The 15,246-nt window shown below is 35.9% G+C and overlaps 1 protein-coding gene across 2 annotated transcripts in view; it reads right to left on the minus strand.

The window, feature by feature from the left end:
- The window catches only part of SUGCT (succinyl-CoA:glutarate-CoA transferase), a 315,880-nt gene that overhangs the window by 43,506 nt on the left and 257,128 nt on the right, over positions 1 to 15,246 (minus strand). For both annotated transcript variants that reach the window (XM_066323055.1, XM_066323063.1), the window contains exon 13: positions 10,864 to 10,927. In XM_066323055.1, the coding sequence (XP_066179152.1) occupies positions 10,864 to 10,927 (64 nt within the window). The remainder of the gene's footprint in view (positions 1 to 10,863; positions 10,928 to 15,246) is intronic.

Genomic DNA, 15,246 nt, shown 5'->3' on the forward strand with positions numbered 1-15,246 from the left:
TAATAATAACCAACAAACAAACAAAATTTAAAAAAAAGAAAAAAAGAAAAAGAAAAAAGAAAAAAAATCCCACAAAAAACCCACAAAACCGAAACAACAAATACAAAAAACATTAAAGTAAAAATTAAATTCAAATTCAAATTCATGGAAATGGTTAACATGGATATTGGATATTGTTGGTGGGTGAGACAACTTTTAAGTGGTGAGTTTCTAGCAGTGAGAATCTGAAAGGCATATTAAAGTAGTAAACAAGGTATTACTTTCTTTCTTGAAGTCAACTGGAAGGAAGATTCTAAGGTGTCACCACACTAGCTGACATTTTGAAAAGCATAAAATCTATCAGAATAATACCTCTTAGAAGTTGAATGGCTTAACTGGAAGACACCAAAGGTTCTCTTTTAAATTCTGAGCTCCTCCCACAATTTTTTTTCCTCCAGTAGTTTTCTCTACATTGTAATTCTTTGCAAAAGTGCTTGAAGGGTATGTTAAACTGTTCTCTTGCAATCTAACCTTGCCATGCAGCCATGTCAAAACTACACTTTACCCATGCCTTCTCACACTTTTAAAGGCAGTAAAAGCTAGGGTATGGTACCTGAGTCTACAAGGAGCAAAAGGAGAGGTCAGTATTTCTGAAGGTTTTTTTCTCAGGAAGTCCAAGCAAAAATGAGGAGTAGAAAAGTAAGCTGTTAAACTCTACATTCAGTTTTGAGATTAAACAACTACTAAATTATACAGTGGGGACATTTATTTGTGAGTTGTGAGGAAGTCAGAAAGTAATACTTTCCTTTCAGGACCTACAACACAAGTCCTTATTCCAGCCTTTCTTTTCAGAAGGTACCAAAGGTAAATACTACGAAGACAATGATGTGTGGCCCTTTTTTTATATTTTTTATCCCCCTATGTAAGAATAAATGTGAAAACTAGAATGTTTCAAATTACAGGAGAGTTTTCATCATAGATTCACTCATATAGGGATCTATCTCATAATCAAGGCAACGCAGCTTCATATTTTAGCACTAATTTGTGATTTATTTAGAATACTATTAAATTGCTATGAGTCTATACAAGCTTGCATGTCTGTGTCTGGGTTTGAAATAGCAGATGTGTGCATGAAGTTGTGTGTTGTATAAATTGGATGACTGGAATTGGGTATTTGTGCATCATCACCCTTAAAACTTTGTTTGCCCCATATGTTTATAAATTGCACTGCCTCTTTTCACAAATGGGCCTGATTTTCTGTTCCTTGTGATGTTGCTATAAACAGTCTGCAAAGAGTATTAAAAATCTTGTTCTAATCTGCAAACTTCTGCTTCATTTCATTTCTGCATCTGAGGAACTGATGAGGAAAACTGATGAGGAACACTCCACATACACACAAATTTTGGGGGGTTTTGTTTGTTTGTTTGTTTGTTGGGGGGGGGGTTGTCCTGCCAAAGGCACAATCTCTAAATAATTTTAATTCAAAGCAATGAACCCACATTACATTTTAAAATTCTTTAAGTTATCAATTCCATTTAATAGATCATTTATTTGCTTTTTATATGGGTAATCTGCTTTTATTTTCTCTCTTCAGTGTAGTTTCAGAGAGCCAAACAAACACGGATTCTGTGTTTTCTTAGGGAATTCTGTTCTCTACCTTAACAGACTCCGTGTCAGGAGGATTTTTTTAATCAGGTCTCAACCCAATGCTTAGTGTTTCAACAGACCCTGGATAAAGCTAGTTCACATCTATTCTGTCTTGGTTTAAACCTTTTGCACACTGTGTTAGGATGGACAAGTTAGTTTTATTTACCTAAAAACCAGTTTATGTTGAACAAAAAAAAAAAAAAAAATCAACATTTGAATCGAATTTGATGACCAATAGTGGATAAATACAAGTCCAGTAAAAAAAAGTAAACGCAATGCCTAGTAATAAAACATTTGGAAAAATTCTTGGGAATTTCTTTCTCAACCCAGAATCACAAAAGAGCTCTAGATTAGTTAGCAAAATGGCAGAGGGCAAAAGAGGTGGCAGCAATGCTTCATTTTTGATAGCCCAAATTATTAAGGCATCATTTAGAATATTAGAGACTCACATCAAAATCACCATTTTAGTTTCTGATTCTGATGCAACATGGCATTAATTTCTGGGCTGGACTTTACCAGAAAGAGTGGTAAGTACAAGGAATAGGGACAAAAATAATTTCAAGTTCATAGTGACTAAAAGGACTTATATATTCCCTACTTCAGGAATTGTAGATAAATTTACTAACATACAGTAGGTATACACTCTCTTCTGGTGGTTGGCTCTTAATCAACTGAACTAAGTTAACCATATAAGTCTTAATTTGCCCCTTGTTTCTATGCAATGATTTGTTTCATAAACTGCAAGGAAAAATAGCATCAAATTTCACAAAATATTAATATCACAATTTGGAAAAAAGAAAAGTAGTTAATTGTCAGTTCTATTATCTCAATCTTTTGCATGAAGAAGTGAGAAACATAACTTCATGGGCTAAGAGACTTGCCCAGAGTCAGTCAGGAAGTCTGTGATGCACTCTATACCACTGAAGTTTTTTCTCTATATATACAGTACACAGACTGCAATAAAAAATACAGAGTTACCGAACTGTAACTGCACTGTGCTTATGCAAATGACCTGAAAAGATCTGGGAAATTTACCTTACATAGTTTGTAGGTACATAGTTTCAGGTACAGAAAAGTTATCTAGATAAATTTTGTTCATGTAAGTAGATTCATGGTAGAAAAAGTATTTAAACCTTATGAAAGACACAAAATGTATAGTTTCTCTATTAAGCTGGAGATCATGTTTTTAAAAAAAAGTTATTTAATCAGGCCTTCAAAGACAGATGCAGATATTTGGCGAATTTTCCATTTCTTGAGGACTTTGGAAAAGACAGACTAGAGTCAAACATATATTAAAGAGTTAAATTGTTGACAATCTATGGTCAATGGGATAAAAAGGCAAAGCACATGACCTAATGGCGAGTGCCAATCACAAAATTTTTCAGTCTAAATTCACAGAAAACAGGGTAAGTCCAATCAGTCTTAATGTTGATGGGAAGGCAGGGCTTTGGTCAAGATGATATGGAGGAAACACAAATGAGGATTAGTCCACTCAGTGTCCTAGGGATTAAGTAAAATAGTCTAAATGTTTAAAACATATTTTTATATTTAATGAAACCAACCCTTTCTTAACTGACAGTAGATTCCTTTTCTTATCCAATAATTATTAAAAATCATAAAGATATATGAAAAATTTATGGGTGTTGAAGAAATTTGGCTGTTTTACAACACACCCGAGGCATGCAGACATATCTTTATAATCACACACCAAGAACTATGTGAGCACCTGGTTGTGCTTGCTACAGAGTGAGGGTTAAGAAACTACTTTCTAAGTTATTGTTATTAATAAAGAAAGAAGTGGGAAACACATTCAAACAGAAGAAAAAACGACATAATTTTAGACAAAGTTGAATTATAGGACAATGAAATTGGTGGAAAACTCATCAGTTTATTTGGCTATTCAGTCAATACTTTGGCTTTCACCCCCTCCCTCCCCCCACTATGTGACAGCAATGAGTTACTCTTGAGTTAACTCTCCATCAGAATTAAGTTCGGTTTAAAGAAAATCCTAGTATAGCTTAGGACAGATGGAAGAAAATACAAAGAAAATATTCTGCAGTAATTAGAAATATAATTATCTATCAACATTCAATACTTCAATCATTATTTTTACTTGACTTATTATGTACAGAGCACGAAAATGTCCCCACTTGTCCCTTGGAAAATTTTTATTTTTTCCTCCCTATATAGCAGTGCCAGATCCTGGAAAAAAAATACGTGATAGAAGAAAAACAACTTTGGTTGCCAGATCCTAAAGACCAACAAAGGAACCTAAGGTCTGATGGGAGAAGGGTCTGACTCAGAGACCTTGAATGGCAGTTCTGGAGAGCCATTGCTTGAGTGACACAGTCAATACTGGTCCCAGTCAGTACTGCTACTCAGTTAATTTGAGACTCATGGAAAAGTCTTCCACTATTTCTTAATTCCCTCCAACAGCTGAAGTCCCAGAACTAGGTAACAAACAGACATATTTTCTTCTTAAAAATAACTTTAAAAGTATTAACTGTGGTACTAAGACCATTCCAGAAGGTATAAAAAATTTTAAAATATGTGGTAGAGAAATACTGTGGAAATATATGATAGAGGAGCAAATATAATAAAAGGTTTGTTATTCATGTTTTACTTCAAAATGATTCTTAAAAGATTGCAAATGAAAGCATCATTCATTAAAAAGATGCCTAGCCTTTCTACATAATCCTGAAGCAAATAACATATTTCCGGCCATTCCCCCACCATCTCTTTTCTGCTTTTGCAATCAGTATCAATACATTGTTTATGTATTTATTAAAATTTTTTAAGTATTTTGAGGATAGCTAGGTGAGATATCATACATTATTTGTGTAAGTTCCTGTAATGGTCATGGACTCCTCAAAATTGAAATCAGCTCTGTGAATGAGGTAACAGTACAAAAAAGGTGAATGAGGTAACAGTAATGCTGGTGAAGTTGTTTGTCTCCAAAGGACCATAAATAGTGAAGTGAAATTAAAGTTTTTCAGTCAACATTGGTTATGCACATGCATGCGTGCACACAAACAGACACACACACACACATAAAAAAGCACCTGATGAGAAGCAGACAGGATCAGAAGTTCAAGCAAAGGATCGCAGAAAAAAAAGCTGAGATTTTTTTTATGTTGTTGTTCTTATATTGAATGATCTCCTAGCTGCAGGAAATAATGGCTTGGAGTACAGACTTCCTTAATTTCCTGCAAACTTCCTCCACGTGGAAGTCACTTTTCTGTGCTTTATATTTAGTCCTACTAGACTTCCTCTACTACACTTACATTAAGTGGTCAGAAAAGATAGCATGTATCACTAACAGCCATATTTGCTCCCTGTATTGAAATGCTCTGACCAAACACACACCACTGTTGTTTCCTTAACTATAACTAGTCTTCCACATACATGAAGAAAATAGGTATAAATACACACATAACTAATAGAAATAAATATTTAAAATAACAGAGTTTTCGCAAGAAATTTCTTCCCTGAAGAATCAAAATAGTTTTCAACTATTAACCAAGATCCAAAAAACTGCAAAGTTAGTTTGGTAAGACACAGAGTGATTAGTCCAAGGTTAAGAAAGAAATCTGTGATACAATAGGGAAGTCCTATTAGATTTTTTTTGCCTCTTTGTCTTATTTCTTAAAACCATTCTTCTAAGAGATTGAGAGCAATTAGTCTCCATGGAACCATGATACCATTTAATGAATCATACAACAGGAAAAGCTTACCTCTGAAAAAAATCCCTTCCTGTTTCAGTAGTATATTAGTAATGCACAGTGACAAGAGACGATGGGAAAAAGGGACATTTCTCCAGAGTGGGTTGATTAATTAACATAAGTTGCTTGAATTCAGTCCAAGAAATCTGTCAAGGAGGAATCCTGCACTAGTTTTCCTAACTGAGCTTGGGGACTGAGTAGTCCCCCAAACACCTCATCTCAAGAGCACAGAAGGAAATTATGAAGCCAGGTATGACACTGGCCTTTCTGAGCAATAAAGGCATCCTTGATGCACATCATGGGTCAAAGGCATTATGTTTATCAACTCAGGAAATGGGGATGAGAAAAACATACAACATAAACATTATCAAAACTAAGAATATTTGTTTTGTCTGGAGAGGCGATTTTACACAATTTCTACAGTTATATTGTTTCCTGTTGATCAGAGATGATCCTGAAGTCTAGGCTTGTATCCAAATACCCAGTTTGCTAAGGCTTGGAAGGGGTCAGAAATGAAATTTAGTTCACAAAGGTTCCTGCTAGATAATAAATTCTAAAAAGGTTAGTTTGTTAGGGACAGATGAATACATAGTAGTTTTTTCATTAAAGAATAATATTATAGACACCATTTTGACTTTAAAAAAAAAAAACCAGCAGCTTTTAAAAGTCAACATCAGAGACAAGATAGTGCAGAAGCTGGGAGTATTATTATCTGAGTTTCCCAAACCATAAAAGTGGGCTGTAATGGAAAAGGTTTGGGAAAGATTGCATTGCTTCCATTAGTCTTTTTCTATGTAATCAGTATGGGTTGGGAGCACCCATTGTGCTCCATACTGGCACTCAGAATACTCAATGGCTTCCAGAAATCCACATACTACCACTCTTCGTAGAAGTCCATTACTTGTTGGCAAAGTAGTCACAGACTAACCCAGATGCTAAAACTTCTCAAAACTTTGTGCCTTTACTTACCTGTAGTGTCTCTGCGCCATCCAGTATCATCTGCAATCTGACACTGTATAAAATATATCTATATATATATATATTTTGTCCCCAAGAGTACTTTCTGTGCTCTACATTTCTCATTTGATTAAAGTGTATAATTTCTCATTCAGATCTCTGGGGAAACGGCTAAGCACAAAAGAGTTGAGGAAGAGATACTAATGTTAATCACAAAATAAGAACATAATTGAAGTTGGAAAGGACTTCAGGAGGACTCCATTCGGATCAGGTCAGTTGTGTCCTAAGTCAGATCAGGTTGCCCCTTTCAAGCTGCCCCTTGAAAAAGTGTAAGAACAGAGTATGCAGACCTCTCTGGGCAACCTGCTCTACTGCTTGGCTGTTGTCATGATGAAAAAGATTTTCTCGATGTACAGGCTGAATCTCTTTTGTCCGTCATCCTCCCACTATACACTGCTATGAAGAATCCAGCTCTTCACATTGATAATCTTCCTGTAGGCATTGGAGGGTTTCTTACAGGCTCCCCTGAGGCTGCCTTTTCCCCTGGCTCTACATTTCCTGCTGAGGTGCTCCCACTTCTGATCCTCTTCAGAGCACTGCCCTGAACTAAAAATGATTAAGTTGCCTTCAAGTACAGAAACAAAAAAGATTCATTAGTTCAGCCCTACAATCAAATGAACCAATTCTGGCAAGAATGACTCAATCAGGGCTCTCTGACATTCTATAAAAGATATGTCAATTTTATGTATATGTCAATTCTAAAATAACATCATGACATGAATATATGGAATTATATAGGTGAAACATTACCTTAATGAAACCACTGAACTACCACAGAACCACATTTTTCTTCAGAATGCTCTTACAATCTTTTACAGAGACACTCTCAGTCAGAGACAATGAACTCTTTTTCTCACATTCATTCTTGAATCTGAGATATCTTGATGCTAGTAACTGTAATGCAATGTATTTGTGCATAGACTTTTGTGTATTTGTGCATTTTCATGAATACTTGAAACAAGAGTGTCTTGGTTTGGGAAGACAGGTATCTGCCAGGGAAAGCTGGAGCTTCCCTTGGAATGGAGAATGTAAACCACCACCACCTTTTTTCCAATTATAATTTTTTCAGTTAAAAGCTTTTAAGCAAAAGATTTTGGAAATAGAAATAGCAGTTCTTTACTGGTATGTATAAAAAAACAAAGCAAACAACAAAAAAACAACTACAGCATTGATAACAAAAACAGTACTAAGAACTTCGAGGACTTTGTTTCACAAAAACCCAGGGCAGTTTGGTCTCGGTGCCTTTGTAGGATTTTCAGAGCAACAAGCTGGGAACAGTGGAAAAAGAGTCTCGGTAGCTGTGGAGTGGCAGGGTGTCCCAGCAGAGCAGGGGCAGGGTGTTTCAGCAGAGCAGGGGGATGCAGGGTCACACTGTAGCAGAGGAGCAGCGCTGATGGAACCACAACAGCAGGGCAGGGCTGGCCCAGCTCTCACAGGGCGGCAAAGAAGCTCAGAATTCCAGGGTGAGCAGATGATGGCAGATTTCTCAAGACTGGATTGCAGTGAAATCCGCCAGCAGGAGCACCAACCCAGCCGTGCCTTCTCCCCGAATGCCAAAACCCAGCCTGACAGGCTACCTGAAGCTCTTCCCTTTATCTGCCTCAAACCCCCACCCCCTCCGAGCTTCGACCATCCTTTGTTTTGTTAAATAGTCTTAAGTACAACATTTAGTCTCCTTGGTAACTTATGGGGAAAAAATTCTTTAGAGTAAAAAAGGACAAAACCTAACCTCCAACAAAGAGATATCAAAATGCAAGATCTCCTTCTTTCCTACCATAAAGATACATTCTGTAAAGAAAAATTACTAGAAAAATGTTCTTTGTAGTACAACTTCTCCCACTCTCTTTTCATCAGTAACCTATAATGCACTTACCAGCACACAGTATACCTTAGGCTGGGAATCACAAAAACAGCAACGGGGAAAGGTGAGGAACGAACCAAATTTAATAACCATATCAAAAGATATTTAAGCAAAGGAGGAGTATTAATTACCAAGTCCAACATTAAAAATGTAGCCTATGCTAATGTCAATGGCAAAATCTCTCAATTTCAAGTTGCAAGATCTACAATGGAGGATTCACAGACAGACTTGAATCGACTCTCAAACTGGGGACATGCCTGGAGAAGGACTACTGCAAATCAATATGCTAGACACAGAGGCCATCTGTGATACTTGGAGCTGAAACCTGCCAGCATGCTTCACTCAGTAAGTGCCTGTCACTGCACTCACAACTTTATTTGGCAGCAAAAGTCAGACCTCTGTCAAGAGCCTCAAGTGTGATGTCCAACTCAATTACTAAAGGACATATTAAAACCTGGCTAATATGGTTAAGAAATAACAGCAATCTATTTTTATTTTGGAATTAGAATCTCCCTAGTCTCTTTAAAGAAAAACATTTTCAGCTTATTCACTTTAAACATTCACTTTAATAACTTCATTTCCCTTAATAAGCAATCCTGAGACAGAAACTGAGAGCTTAGTAAACTTCTCTACCAAATACAAAATATTAAAATATAACCACATTTTTAAAAAAAATCACATTTTAAATTAATTTTAAAATAACCACATTTTAAAAAAAATATTAAAATTCTATTTTTAACTGTCATTGAGAAGAAATTATCTACTGTAGGCTTTCTTTGCATACTTTTCCCTGTACTCTTCAGATATATCATTGAGCAGGACAAATCCAGGGTACTTCTATTGTCTATCATCAACAATGGACGAATTCACTTTAGTTTTGGGACAGAGTAAGGCATTGTCTTTCCAGTGATATCAATAGATCCATTCTGGTCACACTGAATGAATGCTCTTCCCCCTCTCTTCCTCTGTCTCTTCCCTCCTTATCCTCCCATGACAGGAAAGGAAGGAATTCCACTTTTCCTGCTCAAATATCCAATAATCATTTCAGTCATCTGTTTCAATACAAGAAACTCTTCATAGAAGTCCACCTAAATGGCAAACCATTAGAGACTAAGATGATTTATTTTAGTTTAGTGCAGTGTCACTAGTTTATTGAAATAAAAAATAACCAAGGATTTGGGAAGTACTATGGCTTACCTATGTAAAAACTCACTCTCTTGCCAATACATTCTATTGCTGCCGACAGACATTAGAACATTCCTTTCATCTCTTTCCTCTTCTTGCAGTTTAAGATATTCCCTTAAGGACTGTTTGCTTTCTCTAAGATAGATTATAAATTGTATGCAACATGAAAACCTTACACACTTCCTCTACCATCTGTAAGGCTCTTATTTCTACTTCTTAAAAAGAATTAAGTAAAAAACCTTTTATTTGTCTTTTCATTTGGGGTAAATAAACCAGGATTACTTTTCTGTAGCAAAATCAAAAAAAAAAAAAAAAAAGGATAGCTATTTCCCAATATGTGCATCTAAAACAGAGAAGCATTTTTTAATACAGTCAACCAAACATTTAACTCTAATGAGAACAAATGTAGAATGCAAACTGTGATAAAGAGCAAATAGGCACCATACACATCCACACCCCCAAACACGCCCTCTATTCATGAAGAAAGTATGATCTAATATGGGATTGTTTCTTTCAAATAATCCTTTCTGCATCCCAGTGTGATTCCGAGATGTGCAAATTAAGAAAAATTTTATGGGTCAAATTCTTCTTAACACTACATGTGCTCAAGTCAACTGAAATTGATGACAACTAGATGCAGGTTGAGATGGTGGAACTGACACAGAAAATCACAATGTAAGGACAAGTACTATAAAAATAGACATGACGTAATGCTTTGAATGAAGGAGGAAACAATTCTCAATATGGCCTGAGAGAAAAAAAAAGCAGAGAGAAGCAGAAAAATTGACCCAATAGCTAACAGGTTATCAGATAAGGATCAATTATCAAAATCAAACCAGCTGCAAGAATCTGTATGTTCATAATGGCTCTGGCTGAACCTAACCCCATTACATAACTAAGTCTGATGGAAGGAAAGCTATACCAGTTCCTGATCCATTTAGAGCTGTAAAGAGGAGAGATTAGTTTATTGCTTTCGTATATACTTCTGTATTCTTTGGAAATACAAAATATCTATTTAAGACTTCATTATGGCAGAGCTTCATTAAGTCTTCAGTACAAATTTCCCTCCTCTTTGGTCTTCTGGGTTTGTTTTTTTTTAAACAGAAATATCACTAGAAAAAGCCTGTGTAATTTGCAAAATCAAACTAAATCAAAAACAGATTCACATATTCATGTAGATGATTTAGCAGTAACATTTCTGCCAGTGGGAGTTTGCAAATATTATCAAATTCATGTTCATGTTACGACAACTGACCAATGGAAACCAGAAGCTATTCTGACACACTTTTAACCCATTTTTCTGCTCCTGGAATGACTATAAGCACAAATGTCAGCATGGGTTAACTTTTATTCAAGTGAAATGTGAAGATGTGTCATGTCCTCAGCTGAGTTCCGGAACTATTCAGGATGTCATGTAGCATTTAACTTAGCAAAAAGGATTAAACATCTAACCTGGAACAGCTATCTTCCCAGCTGTTGGATGATTCATTGCCATCACAAGTCCATTGTGCAGTACCTAGGAAAACAAAACAAAACAAAACAAAACATGTATGTAATATAAAATACAATCAGTTCCTAAACTCAAGAGGGAAAAAAGAGATAAACACGATCATGTTCTTTCACAGACTCTCTGAAAATACAAGGAGATACAACACAAGTAGTCTGCTTAATGTGTAAAATGAAAGCTTTGAAGTTTGACACTATTTTTTATTTATGCAGCTAAATAAATGCTTCACTAAGACTGCACTTAGACTGTTGGTCTAACATATCTTTAAGCTCTTAGAGTCATAACCAAACATAAGAAACTGAGCTGCAAGCATGTTACAATTTCAAACATCAACAGAAAACTGGTACCAACACAGAATGACTGTTAAAACCTTCACACCCTTTCACATTAACTTGCACTATGTACTAAAGGCCTAGATATAAACTATATTCTCTTGTTTGTTTTTGCACTGTTAGTTAGTTTTGAGCTTGTGATGCAAAAATGCTCATACTGCGATGTTTGAGCTCATACTGCAAAATGCTGTAGCTTTTGAGCTAATGAGCTAATGAGCTCTTAGTAGCTTTTACAAAATTTTTGGAAAGGTTAAATGTTTTTGATGGTTTTTCTGTTCTTTTGAGTGGGTGTGCCATGCTTCAGGCCCTGTGTATATCTACATGGGATGATTATTCATCACAATTTTCAGATACTTGTTATTAATCTTAGCCAGAAAACAATGTGTGTGTGAGACCAAAATTGTCAGTAACAGAGGAAAAGATATTCATACTAGCAAACTCACTGCTCTTGTTTATATAATTCTGTACCCAAAGCCACTAACAATATTTATAATTTCTTTACCTATTATTCTTGTAACACTGTTACCCTAATCATATAATCAGAATTATTAAAAAAATAGCCACCCATTAGGCAATTATTTTCATATCCAATGTAACAAGTCTAGAATGTCTTGCCAAACATGTCAGCTATAGAAAATTAAACATGGGAAAAGCCTTTTAAAAGACCATGTAACACATATACCTATTCACCTTGCACCATGAACAACACTAGCAACCTATTAATGACAAGTGTTGATCTAATCAATCTTTAAAATTTCAAGTTAATAGGATGAGAATTTTCTTAGGTAGTCTGCATCTTATTTTGCATTTTTAGTACAAGAATTTTTTCTCCTGATACATAATCTAAGTGTCTGTCTATTAAACATCTTTATCCTTGACTTTTCCCCAACTGAACACAGAAAACCAATCACTATCATCTTTATAACATCCTTTTATGTACTAGAAGATTGTAATCACATCCTCCCTCAGTCTGCTCTTTTCTAGACTAAACAAAACTAATTCCTTTTACCATTCTTTCCAGGTCAAATCTTGTGAACCCTTTATCTGTGTAGAATAGCCCGCTTAAAAAATTCCCATTGCTGAACAGGTGGTGTCAAAAGGTCAGGTCAGCTTTCTCTTAGCTTGTGGGGGGAACCTATTTAGCTGACATTTAGAAATCCAGATATTTCCGATAATAGATGCTGGTGGAACAATGTCTCTTCACTGGTCTAATTGCTTGGCAGTATACCAAATCATTAGTTCTATTTCTCTTTCAGAAGGTTAAAGGCAATTTTGGTAGACAAGTGAGACATCTAGAATTTTTTTTCCAAATGACAGAATTAGAAAATATAATTGCTTCTTTTAACTCATATTTAGAATCTTTCCAGTCATGTCCTTAATCAAACAATATTGAAAGTTTGGCCTCCTTTCTCCTCAACTTACTTACACGAGCTTGCTTTATGCATTTAGTTGGTTATTTGGGACCTGAATGAAAGAAAACAACTCATTTGAACTTGAAATCCATAGCACACTCAGGTGAAAAAGCAGTTCTTTATAAGGCAAGTTAAAGCATGTACCTAAAAGGGGCTCAATTTGGTTAAAGAAAAACATACAATTTGTCTAGCAGCTACTCAGAGTTCCACAAAAATCATGTTTTCCTCTGTTCTGAGTCTCTAAATTCTTATTGTCATAAGACAGACCTAAATTGCTTTTAAAAGACTTTTTTTGTTAGACTCCAGTTCCAGGTCCCTTTTTTTTACAGAATGAAATACAGAGCTCCTGAAGTATCTTCGAGGAGATCACCAGTACTCTTTTTAAAAGAATGTCTTAGGATGCAGTCAAGCTTCCTTATTATTTTCATTATTAGTACAGTGTTGAATTTCCCTCTCAGATATATTCTTTACTCAAAACCACTGACATTTCTATTAATCTTATTTTCTACAGTAATTAAGCCTATATTGATATACTCAGTTCCAACTTTTCTTTTAAAGACAACAACCACCAAGCCATGATTGGTCAACAACCATGGTTTTTTTTCTCTACATCAACAACACTGTTTAAAATAACTGTGTAATTTCCCATTCCATGCATTCCACTGTTAGGATTCCCAAAAACAAATTGGAAAAAAAACCAAAAAAACTTCACCAACTTCTCATGCGCATTCTTAAAAACCATGAAGGATTACTGCATTCTAGCCTTAAGAGAATGCAACATTTACATCCTTTATTACCAAAGACAAGGAAAACCAGAGGAAAAAGTAAGAAACACAACTCAATGGCTTTCCATTGTCTTGTATAACTGAAATGATCATGATATTTCTGATGTGGTAGAGCCCTCTACTGTGTCTTTATTCACCTGAGTTTGTAACAAGGAATGGATGAACCAAGAGAATCATGTAAAAGATTATGCCAATCAATAGATCAAATTGTAATTTTTTTTTCCATTTGGCTTATTTTTCAGGGTAGAAATACTACATGATCTGTTACCACATAAGATTTTCTGAATTAAATAATGTTTGGGAGGCATTTTACAGTGAGATCACTGTTAAAAAATCAGAATTACAGTCTTCAGTCTTTCAATATAAACCTTTTAATGTGTATCAGGAACAGTGTGGCCAGCAGGACTAGGGAGATGATTCTTCCGCTGTACTCAGCACTGGTGAGGCTACACCTTGAGTGCTGTGTCCAGATCTGAGCCCCTCAATTTAGGAAGGATGTTGAGGTACTGGAACAAGTCTAGAGAAGGGCAACAAGGCTGATGAAGGATCTGGAGCACAAGCCCTGTGAGGAGCACCTGAGGCAGCTGGGGCTGTCAACCCTGGAGATAAGGACACGCAGGGGAGACCTATAACTACGTAAAAGAAGATGCAGTCAGGTGAGGGTTGGCCTCCTCTCCCAGACAAACAGTGACAGGAGAAGAGGACAGTCTCAAGCTGCTCCAGGGGAGGTTTAGGTTGGAGATTGGGATGTATTTCTTCAAAGAAAGGGTGATTGGATATTGACTGGGCTGCCCAGGGAGGCAGTGGAGCCACTGTCCCTGGACATGTTTAAGAAAAGACTGAACCTGATATAGTTGACATGATGGTCTTCGGACTTATGATCTCAGAGGTCTTTTTCAACCTAATTGATTGATTCGGTGATACCATTTTATTCTATTCCAAATACAGACATAATTTCAACTCCGATGACACGTCACTAACCACTCATGACAATATAAACGGTTTCCTCTTGAAACTGTCAGCAAAATTTCAAGTCTACCTATTTCAATTCAACCTAAGGTAAGCTTCAAAATCCCTATCAAAGGAGATACTGGAATCAGAAACATATCAAACCTTGTAGCACCCACCTCCCTCTTTCCCTGATCCAAATTTTAAAAGTTCTATTTAATCTGGAGCTATGCATTCAAAATATGCATTTGTACAGGTATTACTCTTTCACAGAGTCATCTAGAGTTTAGTGAAAAGGATATTCAGGGCCACGAAGGTAATGATGTAAGTATTTTCTCCACATTTTTGTAGCCACAAGATAGCTGGCTGTTGGTAAATGTAATTACTACTAGTGCCTCCAAACCACAGAAAAGTAATAATAGTTTTCCCTGTACATGCTGAACATAGAGCAATAGCCATAATCACCCCCTGAAGAAGTAACAGCACGTGTTATGAAGAAAAGGCCATATTGGAATTGCATCCCACATCCTAAAATTACCCCTTTCCAAATAAAAATATTTCAAGTAATTTGAAATTTGGAAAGGATATTACATATATCCCCATCTGATGCCTGGTTCTGCTTGGTCTTGTATTCCTGGAATGTCACTATACAACAGAATGGTTTGCATGTCAGCATGTTTCCCCTCCACTTTTTTCCCAAAGCAGAAATCTCTGTATATTCAAGTTCTGTTGCAAGGTTTGTCTTTCATCACTAATAACTTTACTATTCTTCTTTCCAAACATCGTTTCTAATATGCAGGGGTCACTTGGAGAAGCTCTCTACTATATCTAAGTACTGTATAAATGAATCA

Source organism: Sylvia atricapilla, chromosome 1 (assembly GCF_009819655.1).
Source record: "Sylvia atricapilla isolate bSylAtr1 chromosome 1, bSylAtr1.pri, whole genome shotgun sequence".
Taxonomy (NCBI): domain Eukaryota; kingdom Metazoa; phylum Chordata; class Aves; order Passeriformes; family Sylviidae; genus Sylvia; species Sylvia atricapilla.